This window comes from Engystomops pustulosus, unplaced genomic scaffold, assembly GCF_040894005.1.
Source record: "Engystomops pustulosus unplaced genomic scaffold, aEngPut4.maternal MAT_SCAFFOLD_85, whole genome shotgun sequence".
In the NCBI taxonomy this organism is placed as follows: Eukaryota; Metazoa; Chordata; class Amphibia; order Anura; family Leptodactylidae; genus Engystomops; species Engystomops pustulosus.
The window spans coordinates 26,301-45,207 of record NW_027284972.1 but is presented as its reverse complement, the minus strand read 5'-3'; the positions used below and the strand labels follow the sequence as shown (position 1 = coordinate 45,207).

The 18,907-nt window shown below is 58.8% G+C and overlaps 1 protein-coding gene across 1 annotated transcript in view; it reads left to right on the top strand.

The window, feature by feature from the left end:
• Window positions 1–18,814, top strand: part of LOC140106894 (uncharacterized) — an 83,776-nt gene extending 64,962 nt beyond the window's left edge. The window contains exons 9-11 of the mRNA XM_072131520.1: window positions 173–258; window positions 14,055–14,278; window positions 18,233–18,814. Of these exons, the coding sequence (XP_071987621.1) occupies window positions 173–258; window positions 14,055–14,278; window positions 18,233–18,773 (851 nt within the window). The 3' untranslated portion in view covers window positions 18,774–18,814. The remainder of the gene's footprint in view (window positions 1–172; window positions 259–14,054; window positions 14,279–18,232) is intronic.
• Window positions 18,815–18,907: the final 93 nt, after the last annotated feature.

The window sequence follows — 18,907 nt, the reverse complement described above, 5'->3', positions numbered from 1 at the left end:
GGGGACAGACAGCAGTGATATTATACAGGAGGAGGGGACAGGTAGCGGTGATATTATACAGGAGGAGGAGACAGACAGCAGTGATATTATACAGGAGGAGGGGACAGGTAGCTGTGATATTATACAGGGGGTGGGGACAGGTAGCGGTTGTACTGATGATGTCACTGTTCAGTTCCAGTGGTGGAGCAGCAGGTGGCAGCAGAGAGTGAGGGGCAGATGCCGGGGGTCTCTGCGGAGGACGAGGGTCTGGTCGGGCAGGTGAGATATGGATTATGTAAGATATCAGGTGTATCTCCCCCCCCACCCCCACACTCTCCACAGCAGTCACATCTATGGACTGGATCAGCACCTGAAGGACTCCTACAGAATCACAGGCTCCGACTGGTACCAGGAAATCAGCAATTATATGCAGAAAGTCAAGCTCTGCACATAGTGGTACACCCCCCCTCCCCCTGCACATGGTACACCCCCCCCTCCCCCTGCACATGGTACACCCCCCCCTCCCCCTGCACATGGTACACCCCTCCCTCCCCCTGCACATGGTACACCCCTCCCTCCCCCTGCACATGGTACACCCCCCCCTCCCCCTGCACATGGTACACCCCCCCTCCCCTTGCACATGGTACACCCCCCCTCCCCTTGCACATGGTACACCCCCCCCCCTCCCCCTGCACATGGTACACCCCCCCCCCTCCCCCTGCACATGGTACACCCCCCCCCTCCCCCTGCACATGGTACACCCCCCCCCTCCCCCTGCACATGGTACACCCCCCCCCTCCCCCTGCACATGGTACACCCCCCCCCCTCCCCCTGCACATGGTACACCCCCCCCCCCTCCCCCTGCACATGGTACACCCCCCCCCTCCCCCTGCACATGGTACACCCCCCCCTCCCCCTGCACATGGTACACCCCCCCCTCCCCCTGCACATGGTACACCCCCCCCTCCCCCTGCACATGGTACAACCCCCCCCCCTTCCCCTGCACATGGTACAACCCCCCCCCCTTCCCCTGCACATGGTACAACCCCCCCCCCCTTCCCCTTCACATGGAACAACCCCCCCCCCTCCCCCTGCACATGGTACAACCCCCCTCTCCCCCTGCACATGGTACAACCCCCCCCCCCCCCTGCACATGGTACAACCCCCCCCCCCTGCACACAGCACACAGGACACCCTGCACACAGCACACAGGACACCCTGCACACAGCACACAGGACACCCTGCACACAGCACACAGGACACCCTGCACACAGCACACAGGACACCCTGCACACAGGACACCCTGCACACAGCACACAGGACACCCTGCACACAGCACACAGGACACCCTGCACACAGGACACCCTGCACACAGCACACAGGACACCCTGCACACAGCACACAGGACACCCTGCACACAGCACACAGGACACCCTGCACACAGCACACAGGACACCCTGCACACAGCACACAGGACACCCTGCACACAGCACACAGGACACCCTGCACACAGCACACAGGACACCCTGCACACAGCACACAGGACACCCTGCACACAGGACACCCTGCACACAGGACACCCTGCACACAGGACACCCTGCACACAGGACACCCTGCACACAGGACACCCTGCACACAGGACACCCTGCACACAGGACACCCTGCACACACAGCACACAGGACACCCTGCACACAGCACACAGGACACCCTGCACACAGCACACCCTGCACACAGCACACCCTGCACACAGCACACCCTGCACACAGCACACAGGACACCCTGCACACAGCACACAGGACACCCTGCACACAGCACACAGGACACCCTGCACACAGCACACAGGACACCCTGCACACAGGACACCCTGCACACCCTGCACACAGGACACCCTGCACACAGGACACCCTGCACACAGGACACCCTGCACACAGGACACCCTGCACACAGGACACCCTGCACACAGGACACCCTGCACACAGGACACCCTGCACACCCTGCACACAGGACACCCTGCACATAGGACACCCTGCACACCCTGCACACAGGACACCCTGCACACCCTGCACACCCTGCACACAGGACACCCTGCACACAGGACACCCTGCACACAGGACACCCTGCACACAGGACACCCTGCACACCCTGCACACAGGACACCCTGCACACCCTGCACACAGGACACCCTGCACACAGGACACCCTGCACACAGGACACCCTGCACACAGGACACCCTGCACACCCTGCACACAGGACACCCTGCACATAGGACACCCTGCACACCCTGCACACCCTGCACACAGGACACCCTGCACACAGGACACCCTGCACACAGGACACCCTGCACACAGGACACCCTGCACACAGGACACAGGACACCCTGCACACAGCACACAGGACACCCTGCACACAGCACACAGGACACCCTGCACACAGCACACAGGACACCCTGCACACAGGACACCCTGCACACAGGACACCCTGCACACAGGACACCCTGCACACAGGACACCCTGCACACAGGACACCCTGCACACAGCACACAGGACACCCTGCACACAGCACACAGGACACCCTGCACACAGCACACAGGACACCCTGCACACAGCACACAGGACACCCTGCACACAGCACACAGGACACCCTGCACACAGCACACAGGACACCCTGCACACAGCACACAGGACACCCTGCACACAGCACACAGGACACCCTGCACACAGGACACCCTGCACACAGGACACCCTGCACACAGGACACCCTGCACACAGGACACCCTGCACACAGGACACCCTGCACACAGCACACAGGACACCCTGCACACACAGCACACAGGACACCCTGCACACCCTGCACACAGGACACCCTGCACACAGGACACCCTGCACACCCTGCACACAGGACACCCTGCACACCCTGCACACAGGACACCCTGCACACCCTGCACACAGGACACCCTGCACACCCTGCACACAGGACACCCTGCACACCCTGCACACAGGACACTATGCACACCCTGCACACAGGACACCCTGCACACAGGACACCCTGCACACAGGACACCCTGCACACCCTGCACACAGGACACCCTGCACACCCTGCACACAGGACACCCTGCACACAGGACACCCTGCACACCCTGCACACAGGACACCCTGCACACCCTGCACACAGGACACCCTGCACACCCTGCACACAGGACACCCTGCACACCCTGCACACAGGACACCCTGCACACCCTGCACACAGGACACCCTGCACACCCTGCACACAGGACACCCTGCACACCCTGCACACAGGACACCCTGCACACCCTGCACACAGGACACCCTGCACACCCTGCACACAGGACACCCTGCACACCCTGCACACAGGACACCCTGCACACCCTGCACACAGGACACCCTGCACACACAGGACACCCTGCACACAGGACACCCTGCACACAGGACACCCTGCACACAGGACACCCTGCACACAGGACACCCTGCACACAGGACACCCTGCACACAGGACACCCTGCACACAGGACACCCTGCACACAGCACACAGGACACCCTGCACACAGCACACAGGACACCCTGCACACAGCACACAGGACACCCTGCACACAGCACACAGGACACCCTGCACACAGCACACAGGACACACAGCACACAGGACACCCTGCACACAGCACACAGGACACCCTGCACACAGGACACCCAGCACACAGGACACCCTGCACACAGCACACAGGACACCCAGCACACAGGACACCCTGCACACAGGACACCCTGCACACAGGACACACAGCACACAGGACACCCTGCACACAGGACACACAGCACACAGGACACCCTGCACACAGCACACAGGACACCCTGCACACAGCACACAGGACACCCTGCACACAGCACACAGGACACCCTGCACACAGCACACAGGACACCCTGCACACAGGACACCCTGCACACAGCACACAGGACACCCTGCACACAGCACACAGGACACCCTGCACACAGGACACCCTGCACACAGGACACCCTGCACACAGGACACCCTGCACACAGGACACCCTGCACACAGCACACAGGACACCCTGCACACAGCACACAGGACACCCTGCACACACAGCACACAGGACACCCTGCACACACAGCACACAGGACACCCTGCACACACAGCACACAGGACACCCTGCACACACAGCACACAGGACACCCTGCACACAGCACACAGGACACCCTGCACACACAGCACACAGGACACCCTGCACACAGGACACCCTGCACACCCTGCACACAGGACACCCTGCACACCCTGCACACAGGACACCCTGCACACCCTGCACACAGGACACCCTGCACACCCTGCACACAGGACACCCTGCACACCCTGCACACAGGACACCCTGCACACCCTGCACACAGGACACCCTGCACACCCTGCACACAGGACACCCTGCACACCCTGCACACAGGACACCCTGCACACCCTGCACACAGGACACCCTGCACACCCTGCACACAGGACACCCTGCACACAGGACACCCTGCACACCCTGCACACAGGACACCCTGCACACCCTGCACACAGGACACCCTGCACACCCTGCACACAGGACACCCTGCACACCCTGCACACAGGACACCCTGCACACCCTGCACACAGGACACCCTGCACACCCTGCACACAGGACACCCTGCACACCCTGCACACAGGACACCCTGCACACCCTGCACACAGGACACCCTGCACACAGGACACCCTGCACACAGGACACCCTGCACACAGGACACCCTACACACAGGACACCCTACACACAGGACACCCTGCACACAGGACACCCTGCACACAGGACACCCTGCACACAGGACACCCTGCACACAGGACACCCTGCACACCCTGCACACAGGACACCCTGCACACCCTGCACACAGGACACCCTGCACACCCTGCACACAGGACACCCTGCACACCCTGCACACAGGACACCCTGCACACAGGACACCCTGCACACCCTGCACACAGGACACCCTGCACACCCTGCACACAGGACACCCTGCACACCGCACACAGGACACCCTGCACACAGCACACAGGACACCCTGCACACAGCACACAGGACACCCTGCACACAGCACACAGGACACCCTGCACACAGCACACAGGACACCCTGCACACAGCACACAGGACACACAGCACACAGGACACCCTGCACACAGCACACAGGACACCCTGCACACAGCACACAGGGCACCCTGCACACAGCACACAGGACACCCTGCACACAGCACACAGGACACCCTGCACACAGCACACAGGACACCCTGCACACAGCACACAGGACACCCTGCACACAGCACACAGGACACCCTGCACATAGCACACAGGACACCCTGCACACAGCACACAGGACACCCTGCACACAGCACACAGGACACCCTGCACACAGCACACAGGACACCCTGCACACAGCACACAGGACACCCTGCACACAGCACACAGGACACCCTGCACACAGGACACCCTGCACACAGCACACAGGACACCCTGCACACAGCACACAGGACACACAGCACACAGGACACCCTGCACACAGCACACAGGACACCCTGCACACAGCACACAGGACACCCTGCACACAGCACACAGGACACCCTGCACACAGCACACAGGACACCCTGCACACAGCACACAGGACACCCTGCACACAGCACACAGGACACCCTGCACACAGCACACAGGACACCCTGCACACAGCACACAGGACACCCTGCACACAGGACACCCTGCACACCCTGCACACAGGACACCCTGCACACAGGATACCCTGCACACAGGACACCCTGCACACAGGACACCCTGCACACAGGACACCCTGCACACAGGACACCCTGCACACAGGACACCCTGCACACAGGACACCCTGCACACAGCACACAGGACACCCTGCACACAGCACACAGGACACCCTGCACACAGCACACAGGACACCCTGCACACAGCACACAGGACACCCTGCACACAGCACACAGGACACCCTGCACACAGCACACAGGACACCCTGCACACAGGACACCCTGCACACAGCACACAGGACACCCTGCACACAGGACACCCTGCACACAGGACACCCTGCACACAGCACACCCTGCACACAGCACACCCTGCACACAGCACACCCTGCACACCCTGCACACAGGACACCCTGCACACAGGACACAGGACACCCTGCACACAGGACACCCTGCACACAGGACACCCTGCACACAGGACACCCTGCACACCCTGCACACAGCACACAGGACACCCTGCACACAGGACACCCTGCACACAGCACACAGGACACCCTGCACACAGCACACAGGACACCCTGCACACAGCACACAGGACACCCTGCACACAGGACACCCTGCACACAGCACACAGGACACCCTGCACACATCACACAGGACACCCTGCACACAGGACACCCTGCACACAGGACACCCTGCACACAGCACACAGGACACCCTGCACACAGCACACAGGACACCCTGCACACAGCACACAGGACACCCTGCACACAGAACACAGGACACCCTGCACACAGAACACAGGACACCCTGCACACAGCACACAGGACACCCTGCACACAGCACACAGGACACCCTGCACACAGGACACCCTGCACACAGCACACAGGACACCCTGCACACAGGACACCCTGCACACAGGACACCCTGCACACAGGACACCCTGCACACAGGACACCCTGCACACAGGACACCCTGCACACAGCACACAGGACACACAGCACACAGGACACCCTGCACACAGCACACAGGACACCCTGCACACAGCACACAGGACACCCTGCACACAGCACACAGGACACCCTGCACACAGCACACAGGACACCCTGCACACAGCACACAGGACACCCTGCACACAGCACACAGGACACCCTGCACACAGCACACAGGACACCCTGCACACAGCACACAGGACACCCTGCACACAGCACACCCTGCACACAGCACACAGGACACCCTGCACACAGCACACAGGACACCCTGCACACAGCACACAGGACACCCTGCACACAGGACACCCTGCACACCCTGCACACAGGACACCCTGCACACAGGATACCCTGCACACAGGACACCCTGCACACAGGACACCCTGCACACAGGACACCCTGCACACAGGACACCCTGCACACAGGACACCCTGCACACCCTGCACACAGGACACCCTGCACACCCTGCACACAGGACACCCTGCACACCCTGCACACAGGACACCCTGCACACAGGACACCCTGCACACAGGACACCCTGCACACAGGACACCCTGCACACAGGACACCCTGCACACAGCACACAGGACACCCTGCACACAGCACACAGGACACCCTGCACACAGCACACAGGACACCCTGCACACAGCACACAGGACACCCTGCACACAGCACACAGGACACCCTGCACACAGCACACAGGACACCCTGCACACAGGACACCCTGCACACAGCACACAGGACACCCTGCACACAGGACACCCTGCACACAGGACACCCTGCACACAGCACACCCTGCACACAGCACACCCTGCACACAGCACACCCTGCACACCCTGCACACAGGACACCCTGCACACAGGACACAGGACACCCTGCACACAGGACACCCTGCACACAGGACACCCTGCACACAGGACACCCTGCACACCCTGCACACAGCACACAGGACACCCTGCACACAGGACACCCTGCACACAGCACACAGGACACCCTGCACACAGCACACAGGACACCCTGCACACAGCACACAGGACACCCTGCACACAGGACACCCTGCACACAGCACACAGGACACCCTGCACACATCACACAGGACACCCTGCACACAGGACACCCTGCACACAGGACACCCTGCACACAGCACACAGGACACCCTGCACACAGCACACAGGACACCCTGCACACAGCACACAGGACACCCTGCACACAGAACACAGGACACCCTGCACACAGAACACAGGACACCCTGCACACAGCACACAGGACACCCTGCACACAGCACACAGGACACCCTGCACACAGGACACCCTGCACACAGCACACAGGACACCCTGCACACAGGACACCCTGCACACAGGACACCCTGCACACAGGACACCCTGCACACAGGACACCCTTCACACAGGACACCCTGCACACAGGACACCCTGCACACAGGACACCCTGCACACAGGACACCCTGCACACAGGACACCCTGCACACAGGACACCCTGCACACAGGACACCCTGCACACAGGACACCCTGCACACAGGACACAGGACACCCTGCACACAGGACACAGGACACCCTGCACACAGGACACCCTGCACGCAGGACACAGGACACCCTGCACACAGGACACCCTGCACACCCTGCACACAGGACACCCTGCACACCCTGCACACAGGACACCCTGCACACACAGCACACAGGACACCCTGCACACACAGCACACAGGACACCCTGCACACAGCACACAGGACACCCTGCACACAGCACACAGGACACCCTGCACACAGGACACCCTGCACATAGTACACAGGATACTGCACACAGGACACCCTGCACACACAGCACACAGGACACCCTGCACACACAGCACACAGGACACCCTGCACACACAGCACACAGGACACCCTGCACACAGGACACCCTGCACACAGGACACCCTGCACACAGGACACCCTGCACACAGGACACCCTGCACACAGGACACCCTGCACACAGGACACCCTGCACACAGGACACCCTGCACACAGCACACAGGACACCCTGCACACAGCACACAGGACACCCTGCACACAGCACACAGGACACCCTGCACACAGGACACAGGACACCCTGCACACAGGACACCCTGCACACAGCACACAGGACACCCTGCACACAGCACACAGGACACAGGACACCCTGCACACAGGACACCCTGCACACAGGACACCCTGCACACAGGACACAGGACACCCTGCACACAGCACACAGGACACCCTGCACACAGCACACAGGACACCCTGCACACAGGACACCCTGCACACAGGACACCCTGCACACAGGACACCCTGCACACAGGACACCCTGCACACAGGACACCCTGCACACAGGACACCCTGCACACAGGACACCCTGCACACAGGACACCCTGCACACAGCACACAGGACACCCTGCACACAGCACACAGGACACCCTGCACACAGGACACAGGACACCCTGCACACAGGACACAGGACACCCTGCACACAGGACACCCTGCACACAGGACACCCTGCACACCCTGCACACAGGACACCCTGCACACCGGACACCCTGCACACAGCACACAGGACACCCTGCACACAGGACACCCTGCACACAGCACACAGGATACTGCACACAGGACACCCTGCACACAGCACACAGGACACCCTGCACACAGCACACAGGACACCCTGCACACAGCACACAGGACACCCTGCACACAGCACACCCTGCACACACAGCACACAGGACACCCTGCACACACAGCACACAGGACACCCTGCACACACAGCACACAGGACACCCTGCACACACAGCACACAGGACACCCTGCACACAGGACACCCTGCACACAGGACACCCTGCACACAGGACACCCTGCACACCCTGCACACAGGACACCCTGCACACCCTGCACACAGGACACCCTGCACACACAGCACACAGGACACCCTGCACACAGCACACAGGACACCCTGCACACAGCACACAGGACACCCTGCACACAGCACACAGGACACCCTGCACACAGCACACAGGATACTGCACACAGGACACCCTGCACACACAGCACACAGGACACCCTGCACACACAGCACACAGGACACCCTGCACACACAGCACACAGGACACCCTGCACACACAGCACACAGGACACCCTGCACACACAGCACACAGGACACCCTGCACACACAGCACACAGGACACCCTGCACACACAGCACACAGGACACCCTGCACACACAGCACACAGGACACCCTGCACACACAGCACACAGGACACCCTGCACACACAGCACACAGGACACCCTGCACACACAGCACACAGGACACCCTGCACACACAGCACACAGGACACCCTGCACACACAGCACACAGGACACCCTGCACACAGCACACCCTGCACACAGCACACAGGACACCCTGCACACAGCACACAGGACACCCTGCACACCCTGCACACAGGACACCCTGCACACCCTGCACACCCTGCACACAGGACACCCTGCACACCCTGCACACAGGACACCCTGCACACAGGACACCCTGCACACCCTGCACACAGGACACCCTGCACACACAGCACACAGGACACCCTGCACACACAGCACACAGGACACCCTGCACACACAGCACACAGGACACCCTGCACACAGCACACAGGACACCCTGCACACAGGACACCCTGCACACCCTGCACACAGGACACCCTGCACACAGGACACCCTGCACACAGGACACCCTGCACACAGGACACCCTGCACACCCTGCACACAGGACACCCTGCACACCCTGCACACAGGACACCCTGCACACCCTGCACACAGGACACCCTGCACACCCTGCACACAGGACACCCTGCACACCCTGCACACAGGACACCCTGCACACCCTGCACACAGGACACCCTGCACACAGGACACCCTGCACACCCTGCACACAGGACACCCTGCACACAGGACACCCTGCACACCCTGCACACAGGACACTCTGCACACCCTGCACACAGGACACAGGACACCCTGCACACCCTGCACACAGGACACCCTGCACACCCTGCACACAGGACACCCTGCACACCCTGCACACAGGACACCCTGCACACCCTGCACACAGGACACCCTGCACACCCTGCACACAGGACACCCTGCACACACAGCACACAGGACACCCTGCACACACAGCACACAGGACACCCTGCACACACAGCACACAGGACACCCTGCACACACAGCACACAGGACACCCTGCGCACACAGCACACAGGACACCCTGCGCACACAGCACACAGGACACCCTGCGCACACAGCACACAGGACACCCTGCGCACACAGCACACAGGACACCCTGCGCACACAGCACACAGGACACCCTGCGCACACAGCACACAGGACACCCTGCGCACACAGGACACCCTGCACACAGGACACCCTGCACACAGCACAGAGGACACCCTGCACACAGCACACAGGACACCCTGCACACAGCACACAGGACACCCTGCACACAGCACACAGGACACCCTGCACACAGCACACAGGACACCCTGCACACAGCACACAGGACACCCTGCACACAGCACACAGGACACCCTGCACACAGCACACAGGACACCCTGCACACAGCACACAGGACACCCTGCACACAGCACACAGGACACCCTGCACACAGCACACAGGACACCCTGCACACAGCACACAGGACACCCTGCACACAGCACACAGGACACCCTGCACACAGCACACAGGACACCCTGCACACAGCACACAGGACACCCTGCACACAGCACACAGGACACCCTGCACACAGCACACAGGACACCCTGCACACAGCACACAGGACACCCTGCACACAGCACACAGGACACCCTGCACACAGCACACAGGACACCCTGCACACAGCACACCCTGCACACAGCACACCCTGCACACAGCACACAGGACACCCTGCACACAGCACACAGGACACCCTGCACACAGCACACAGGACACCCTGCACACAGCACACAGGACACCCTGCACACAGCACACAGGACACCCTGCACACAGGACACCCTGCACACAGCACACAGGACACCCTGCACATAGCACACAGGACACCCTGCACATAGCACACAGGACACCCTGCACATAGCACACGGGACACCCTGCACATAGCACACGGGACACCCTGCACATAGCACACGGGACACCCTGCACATAGCACACGGGACACCCTGCACATAGCACACGGGACACCCTGCACATAGCACACGGGACACCCTGCACATAGCACACGGGACACCCTGCACATAGCACACGGGACACCCTGCACATAGCACACGGGACACCCTGCACATAGCACACAGGACACCCTGCACACAGCACACAGGACACCCTGCACACAGCACACAGGACACCCTGCACACAGCACACAGGACACCCTGCACACAGCACACCCTGCACACAGCACACAGGACACCCTGCACACAGCACACAGGACACCCTGCACACAGCACACAGGACACCCTGCACACAGCACACAGGACACCCTGCACACAGCACACAGGACACCCTGCACACAGCACACAGGACACCCTGCACACAGGACACCCTGCACACAGCACACAGGACACCCTGCACACAGGACACCCTGCACACAGGACACCCTGCACACAGGACACCCTGCACACAGCACACAGGACACCCTGCACACAGGACACCCTGCACACAGGACACAGGACACCCTGCACACAGCACACAGGACACCCTGCACACAGCACACAGGACACCCTGCACACAGCACACAGGACACCCTGCACACAGCACACAGGACACCCTGCACACAGCACACAGGACACCCTGCACACAGCACACAGGACACCCTGCACACAGCACACAGGACACCCTGCACACAGCACACAGGACACCCTGCACACAGCACACAGGACACCCTGCACACAGCACACCCTGCACACAGCACACAGGACACCCTGCACACAGCACACAGGACACCCTGCACACAGCACACAGGACACCCTGCACATAGCACACAGGACACCCTGCACATAGCACACAGGACACCCTGCACATAGCACACAGGACACCCTGCACATAGCACACAGGACACCCTGCACATAGCACACAGGACACCCTGCACATAGCACACAGGACACCCTGCACATAGCACACAGGACACCCTGCACATAGCACACAGGACACCCTGCACATAGCACACAGGACACCCTGCACATAGCACACAGGACACCCTGCACATAGCACACAGGACACCCTGCACATAGCACACAGGACACCCTGCACATAGCACACAGGACACCCTGCACATAGCACACAGGACACCCTGCACATAGCACACAGGACACCCTGCACATAGCACACAGGACACCCTGCACATAGCACACAGGACACCCTGCACATAGCACACAGGACACCCTGCACATAGCACACAGGACACCCTGCACATAGCACACAGGACACCCTGCACATAGTACACAGGACACCCTGCACATAGTACACAGGACACCCTGCACATAGTACACAGGACCCCTGCACATAGTACACAGGACACTGCACATAGTACACCCTGCACATAGTACACAGGACCCTGCACATAGTACACAGGATACTGCACATAGTACACACTGCACATAGTACACAGGACCCCTGCACATAGTACACAGGACACCCTGCACATAGCACACAGGACCCCTGCACATAGTACACAGGACCCCTGCACATAGTACACAGGACCCTGCACATAGTACACAGGACCCTGCACATAGTACACAAGACACTGCACATAGTACACAGGACCCCCGCACATAGTACACAGGACACTGCACATAGTACACAGGACCCCTGCCCATAGTACACAGGACCCCTGCACATAGTACACAGGACCCCTGCACATAGTACACAGGACCCCTGCACATAGTACACAGGACCCCTGCACATAGTACACAGGACACCCTGCACATAGTACACAGGACCCCTGCACATAGTACACAGGACCCCTGCACATAGTACACAGGACACCCTGCACATAGTACACAGGACCCTCCACATAGTACTCAGGACCCCTGCACATAGTACACAGGACCCTGTACATAGTACACACTGCACATAGTACACAGGACACTGCACATAGTACACACCCTGCACATAGTACACACCCTGCACATAGTACACACTGCACATAGTACACAGGACCCTGCACATGTACTAGTGTCCTGGAGCGCTGCTCTCTCTCTGTACAGTATATGAATAATTAGAGGGGGGCACATACTTTGTGTCCACTGTAACATTGCAGATCGCAGACCTGATGGCTGTCCTCCAGGATTGCGATGAGGTGGATCAGCTTGTCCTGAGGAACACCGGCTTGACTGACGCCCTGCTGCACGGCCTCACCCGCGCCATCAGCGCCAGCAGGTCAGAGGTCAAGAGCATCAACCTAAACCTCAACGAGATTGGCCCCCGGGGAGCCCAGAGCATCGTCCACCTGCTGAGGGACAAGCCGTGCATGCAAAGCCTCCTGTGAGTGACACCAGCAACTTTACTGCTGCAGCCAGTGTTATGTACTGTCCCTGGAGAGATGTGTAATCAGACCTCACACTGCTGTGCTCTCTGCAGCCAGTGTTATGTATTGTCCCTGGAGAGATGTGTAATCAGACCTCACACTGCTGTGCTCTGTGCTCTCTGCAGCCAGTGTTATGTATTGTCCCTGGAGAGATGTGTAATCAGACCTCACACTGCTGTGCACTGTGCTCCCTGCAGCCAGTGTTATGTATTGTCCCTGGAGAGATGTGTAATCAGACCTCACACTGCTGTGCACTGTGCTCTCTGCAGCCAATGTTATGTATTGTCCCTGGAGAGATGTGTAATCATACCTCACACTGCTGTGCTCTGTGCTCTCTGCAGCCAGTGTTATGTATTGTCCCTGGAGAGATGTGTAATCAGACCTCACACTGCTGTGCTCTGTGCTCTCTGCTGCCAGTGTTATGTATTGTCCCTGGAGAGATGTGTAATTATACCTCACACTGCTGTGCTCTGTGCTCTCTGCAGCCAGTGTTATGTATTGTCCCTGGAGAGATGTGTAATCAGACCTCACACTGCTGTGCTCTGTGCGCTCTGCAGCCAGTGTTATGTACTGTCCCTGGAGAGATGTGTAATCAGTCCTCACACTGCTGTGCTCTGTGCTCTCTGCAGCCAGTGTTATGTATTGTCCCTGGAGAGATGTGTAATCAGACCTCACACTGCTGTGCTCTGTGCTCTCTGCAGCCAGTGTTATGTACTGTCCCTGGAGAGATGTGTAATGATACCTCACACTGCTGTGCTCTGTGCTCTCTGCAGCCAGTGTTATGTACTGTACCTGGAGAGATGTGTAATCAGACCTCACACTGCTGTGCTCTGTGCTCTCTGCAGCCAGTGTTATGTATTGTCCCTGGAGAGATGTGTAATCAGACCTCACACTGCTGTGCTCTGTGCTCCCTGCAGCCAGTGTTATGTATTGTCCCTGGAGAGATGTGTAATCAGACCTCACACTGCTGTGCACTGTGCTCTCTGCAGCCAATGTTATGTATTGTCCCTGGAGAGATGTGTAATCATACCTCACACTGCTGTGCTCTGTGCTCTCTGCAGCCAGTGTTATGTATTGTCCCTGGAGAGATGTGTAATCAGACCTCACACTGCTGTGCTCTGTGCTCTCTGCTGCCAGTGTTATGTATTGTCCCTGGAGAGATGTGTAATTATACCTCACACTGCTGTGCTCTGTGCTCTCTGCAGCCAGTGTTATGTATTGTCCCTGGAGAGATGTGTAATCAGACCTCACACTGCTGTGCTCTGTGCGCTCTGCAGCCAGTGTTATGTACTGTCCCTGGAGAGATGTGTAATCAGTCCTCACACTGCTGTGCTCTGTGCTCTCTGCAGCCAGTGTTATGTATTGTCCCTGGAGAGATGTGTAATCAGACCTCACACTGCTGTGCTCTGTGCTCTCTGCAGCCAGTGTTATGTACTGTCCCTGGAGAGATGTGTAATGATACCTCACACTGCTGTGCTCTGTGCTCTCTGCAGCCAGTGTTATGTACTGTACCTGGAGAGATGTGTAATCAGACCTCACACTGCTGTGCTCTGTGCTCTCTGCAGCCAGTGTTATGTATTGTCCCTGGAGAGATGTGTAATCAGACCTCACACTGCTGTGCTCTGTGCTCTCTGCAGCCAGTGTTATGTATTGTCCCTGGAGAGATGTGTAATCAGACCTCACACTGCTGTGCTCTGTGCTCTCTGCAGCCAGTGTTATGTATTGTCCCTGGAGAGATGTGTAATCAGACCTCACACTGCTGTGCTCTGTGCTCTCTGCAGCCAGTGTTATGTATTGTCCCTGGAGAGATGTGTAATCAGACCTCACACTGCTGTGCTCTGTGCTCTCTGCAGCCAGTGTTATGTATTGTCCCTGGAGAGATGTGTAATCATACCTCACACTGCTGTGCTCTGGGCTCTCTGCAGCCAGTGTTATGTACTGTCCCTGGAGAGATGTGTAATCAGACCTCACACTGCTGTGCTCTGTGCTCTCTGCAGCCAGTGTTATGTATTGTCCCTGGAGAGATGTGTAATCAGACCTCACACTGCTGTGCTCTGTGCTCTCTGCAGCCAGTGTTATGTATTGTCCCTGGAGAGATGTGTAATCAGACCTCACACTGCTGTGCTCTGGGCTCTCTGCAGCCAGTGTTATGTACTGTCCCTGGAGAGATGTGTAATCAGACCTCACACTGCTGTGCTCTGTGCTCTCTGCAGCCAGTGTTATGTATTGTCCCTGGAGAGATGTGTAATCAGACCTCACACTGCTGTGCTCTGTGCTCTCTGCAGCCAGTGTTATGTATTGTCCCTGGAGAGATGTGTAATCAGACCTCACACTGCTGTGCTCTGTGCTCTCTGCAGCCAGTGTTATGTATTGTCCCTGGAGAGATGTGTAATCAGACCTCACACTGCTGTGCTCTGTGCTCTCTGCAGCCAGTGTTATGTATTGTCCCTGGAGAGATGTGTAATCAGACCTCACACTGCTGTGCTCTGGGCTCTCTGCAGCCAGTGTTATGTACTGTCCCTGGAGAGATGTGTAATCAGACCTCACACTGCTGTGCTCTGTGCTCTCTGCAGCCAGTGTTATGTATTGTCCCTGGAGAGATGTGTAATCAGACCTCACACTGCTGTGCTCTGTGCTCTCTGCAGCCAGTGTTATGTATTGTCCCTGGAGAGATGTGTAATCAGACCTCACACTGCTGTGCTCTGTGCTCTCTGCAGCCAGTGTTATGTATTGTCCCTGGAGAGATGTGTAATCAGACCTCACACTGCTGTGCTCTGTGCTCTCTGCAGCCAGTGTTATGTATTGTCCCTGGAGAGATGTGTAATCAGACCTCACACTGCTGTGCTCTGTGCTCTCTGCAGCCAGTGTTATGTATTGTCCCTGGAGAGATGTGTAATCATACCTCACACTGCTGTGCTCTGGGCTCTCTGCAGCCAGTGTTATGTACTGTCCCTGGAGAGATGTGTAATCAGACCTCACACTGCTGTGCTCTGTGCTCTCTGCAGCCAGTGTTATGTATTGTCCCTGGAGAGATGTGTAATCAGACCTCACACTGCTGTGCTCTGTGCTCTCTGCAGCCAGTGTTATGTATTGTCCCTGGAGAGATGTGTAATCAGACCTCACACTGCTGTGCTCTGGGCTCTCTGCAGCCAGTGTTATGTATTGTCCCTGGAGAGAGGTGTAATCAGACCTCACACTGCTGTGCTCTCTGCAGCCAGTGTTATGTACTGTCCCTGGATAGATGTGTAATCAGACCTCACACTGCTGTGCTCTGTGCTCTCTGCAGCCAGTGTTATGTACTGTCCCTGGAGAGATGTGTAATCAGACCTCACACTGCTGTGCTCTGTGCTCTCTGCAGCCAGTGTTATGTATTGTCCCTGGAGAGATGTGTAATCATACCTCACACTGCTGTGCTCTGTGCTCTCTGCAGCCAGTGTTATGTACTGTCCCTGGAGAGATGTGTAATCACACCTCACACTGCTGTGCTCTGTGCTCTCTGCAGCCAGTGTTATGTATTGTCCCTGGAGAGATGTGTAATCACACCTCACACTGCTGTGCTCTCTGCAGCCAGTGTTATGTACTGTCCCTGGAGAGATGTGTAATCAGACCTCACACTGCTGTGCTCTGTGCTCTCTGCAGCCAGTGTTATGTATTGTCCCTGGAGAGATGTGTAATCACACCTCACACTGCAGTGCTTCCTGTCCCTACAGAGGTCAAGGGTCATCCTCCGGGTGGGGCTGTCATGGGGGACACTATGGAAATTATACATATTTGTATGCCCGCACATACGAGTTATACATACAGTATACCCAAGATACCAGGGCCCCCTGACATTGGGGGTCCCATAGTAACTGCTACCTCAGTCTGTACCCTCCACTATGTGTATAATCTGCTATCTGCTTCTCCCGCAGGTTATACGGCAACCACCTGGGGGCGGCCGGGGTGCAGACCCTAATGTGGGGCCTCTCTGACCTCTGGCTCTCGTTTCGGGGGTCACCTGGCGGTTTCCACTTATCAGAGCTGGACATCGGAGGGAATCACTTGGCCACTGAAGGCCTCAGGAGTGTCGCTGCCTTCCTGGAGCTTAATCCGCCCCTCCGACAACTCTGCCTGGCACAGAGCTCCGCTGTGTCCTGGGAAGCCTGGGAGCTGCTGTTTGATGCACTGAAGAGGAACACAAACCTCACCCACCTGCTGCTGGACGAGAACAACCTGGGGGACTCCGGGGCCAGGCTGGTGGCAGAGGTCATCCAGGAGAACCGCTCTCTGCTGAGCCTGGACCTGGATGATAACCACATCGGGGAGGAGGGGGGGCGCGCCATCAGCCAGAGCCTCCAGTCCACCAGGGACAGCGCCCTCATCAACATCAGCCTGGAGCACAATAACATCAGCACCGGGACCCTCCACCACATCAACCAATCACTGGCCAAATGTGCCGACCCACCCACCTGACACACTCATCTCATGGGAGGGGAGAGGCGGCACAGGGCGAGCGGGGGCACGGGGCCAGGGGGCGAGAGGGAGAGAGGGAGAGAAGGGGCCAGGGGGAGAGAGGGAGAGAGGGAGAGAAGGGGCCAGGGGGAGAG